The 2,500-nt window shown below is 43.8% G+C and overlaps 1 protein-coding gene across 1 annotated transcript in view; it reads right to left on the bottom strand.

The window, feature by feature from the left end:
- Window positions 1-142: 142 nt before the first annotated feature.
- Window positions 143-2,500, bottom strand: part of LOC143027574 (uncharacterized) — a 2,871-nt gene continuing 513 nt past the window's right edge. The window contains exon 1 of the mRNA XM_076188887.1: window positions 143-2,500. This exon is cut by the window's right edge and continues 513 nt beyond it. Coding sequence (XP_076045002.1) covers window positions 1,542-2,500 — 959 coding nt within the window. The 3' untranslated portion in view covers window positions 143-1,541.

Below are 2,500 nucleotides of genomic sequence, written 5' to 3'. Positions count from 1 at the left end.
AATAATAATAATAATAATAATAATAATAATAATAATAATAATAATAATAATAATAATAATAATAATAATAATAATAATAATAATAATAATAAATAATAATAATAATAATAATAATAATAATAATAATAATAATAATAATAATAATAATAATAATAATAATAATAATAATAATAATAATAATAATAATAATAATAATAATAATAATAATAATAGTTTGTGTAAACCAATTTGTTCAATATGTACAAACTGGGGAAATTAACTCCTAAGGATCAGAGATCAAAATAGGATGATTCAGGTTTGTTTAGTGAAAGATTGAATTGTTCATTGACTAGGGATAATTTCTGAATTACTTTACTAATAGATTTTATTGTTTTGGCTAAGAATCTGGTATGAAAATATCAGTGGATTCATTGGTCTATGGTTAATCTTCAGTGAATACTGAATCTCTGGGAGAGGATTTTTCAGTTGAACTGATGTGTTCATTTGGGAATGACTGTTGACTGTTGGCCATGCCTCAACTTCGACTATGACGACTAAGGGCGAAGGAGTAATTCCTAGAGTAACAGATGGAAGGGGATGCTTGAGCAAGAGCCGGAAGATAGCCTTGTCGGGGGGTCAGTGTGCCGTCAAAGGATGGTAAGAACTCCGACCAATGAAGCTTATTTCCTTTGGACAGGATGGTGGCTCGAGTTCGTGTTATGTCTGCCAAACAAAACGCGGAGACAAATTTACGACTTACTACGTTGGTGATTAAAAATGTTGTTCGACTTAGGATGGTAAGCAGTTGATACAATATGACGGCCAGTAGATGCTCTGTGGAAATTGATAGATGCAACATGGACGTTAATAGATACAATATGATAACAACTAGCAAACTATGAATGTAAGTAGATACAGCATAGTGGTTAAAATAAAAGATGTTGATAAGCAGATAAAATATTACAATGTATGGTGGTAGTATATACAGGAGGGTGAGCACTAAATATAGCAGGGTGTAGAAATATGGGGTGGTAGTAACAAATGAAGCTGGCTAGTAGTGTGTGGTAACGGATACAAATCAAACTGTACCAAGTAGGTGATGATTGGACTTAGTTAACAGTATCATGAAATGGTAGTCGGTAGATATGGGATAGATGTTGATAGGCATATTGGTAATCAGTGACGACTCAATTAATGGGATGATAGGCTGGGTGAGGGGTTGACATACGGGTCTTCGAAATTCGAGTGTACGTTAATAGATGCTCGTTAGTAGATAGTAGACGATTGGTTGGGCGATCCGTTGACAGGTGGCATATTCAAGGGGATAGGAAAATTGTCTGTTGGAGGGCCTTATCTTCGACAGGTAGGCTCTTCTTCCTGAAACATATCCTCGTCAAGTTATTCTTCATCAGGCTGCTCTTCTTTAGATTCTCTATCAGACACTTCGAGAGATTATTCTTCGTTCGATTTTTTTTTCTACAGACATCTCTCCATCAGGTTGTGGATGTCAACATTCACCCGACCGAAAAAGCACGCGGTCCTTGGCGACCCTGAGGTGGTGCTCAGTAGGCGAGCCCAACAGTGTGAGGTGAACACTGAATAGGCAATCCGGACATTCCTCGTCGGTAGGTGTGCCTTGTGGGCTGACGTAGAATGCGCTGGGGCTGAGGAGGGGGTGTCTTCTCGCGCCCTCGATCGGTGTCGCGGTCACAGGTCACCAGCGTTAGTAGGGACCACGCCCTTCGGAACTGGGACGCCCTCCGGGGCAAGATGTTGGTGGTCGAAGACGAGGGTTTCAGGATTGAGTGTGGGGTCTTCTGCGACGAAGGTGAGGAAGGAGTACCTGGACATGGTGAAGGAGAGGACTTCGAAGTATTTGTGCCGTGGTGCGTACTCGGGCCTCGGGGAGACCGGGGAGCGGGGGAGTGTAGGCATGGGGAATACTTCAGGGAGGGGGAGGGATACCGACAGGGGGAGGCTCTCGGGGATGGGGATGCCCTTGGCGAGGGGGAATACCTTTGCAAAGCAGACGACCTAGGCAAGGGCGATATCCTCGGAGAACTCAGTGACCTATGGCAGGGTGATCCTCGAGGAGACGGGGAAGCTCTGGGAGAAAGAGAAGCTCTCGACGAAGAAGATGAGGTTGTCCTTGAGGGAGACCCCGAAGAGGACCTATGGGCGTTTGGGATGAGTCCACACGGCCTCCCGACGGGGGAAAGGCGAGGAGCGTGTCGATCCCGCTCCTCCCATAGCCTATCTGCAGAGTCATTGAAAAAGTGGTCTACCGTCAGACAATTCCCACACCCACTAGTCCCCTGAGAAGGTCCTGGACTATCCTCTCCGGATAGAGACCTCTCATTCTCGTTACTGTAGCTCCGGGAGGAGAGAACATGGTTCTTGTTACCGTCTTCCATAGTGTAGCACTCACATTCGTCGAGGAACCTCACCTGTCTACCTTCAGGGGATCGCGTTTTCAAGAACTGTTCTGTGCGTGACTTGCCCTGGGCGGAGAGCCTCCTAG

Source organism: Oratosquilla oratoria, chromosome 8, assembly GCF_046742065.1.
Source record: "Oratosquilla oratoria isolate Oo_2021 chromosome 8, ASM4674206v1, whole genome shotgun sequence".
Taxonomy (NCBI): domain Eukaryota; kingdom Metazoa; phylum Arthropoda; class Malacostraca; order Stomatopoda; family Squillidae; genus Oratosquilla; species Oratosquilla oratoria.
Note: the sequence above shows the minus strand (reverse complement) of the source record. Positions and strands in the feature narration are given on the sequence as shown.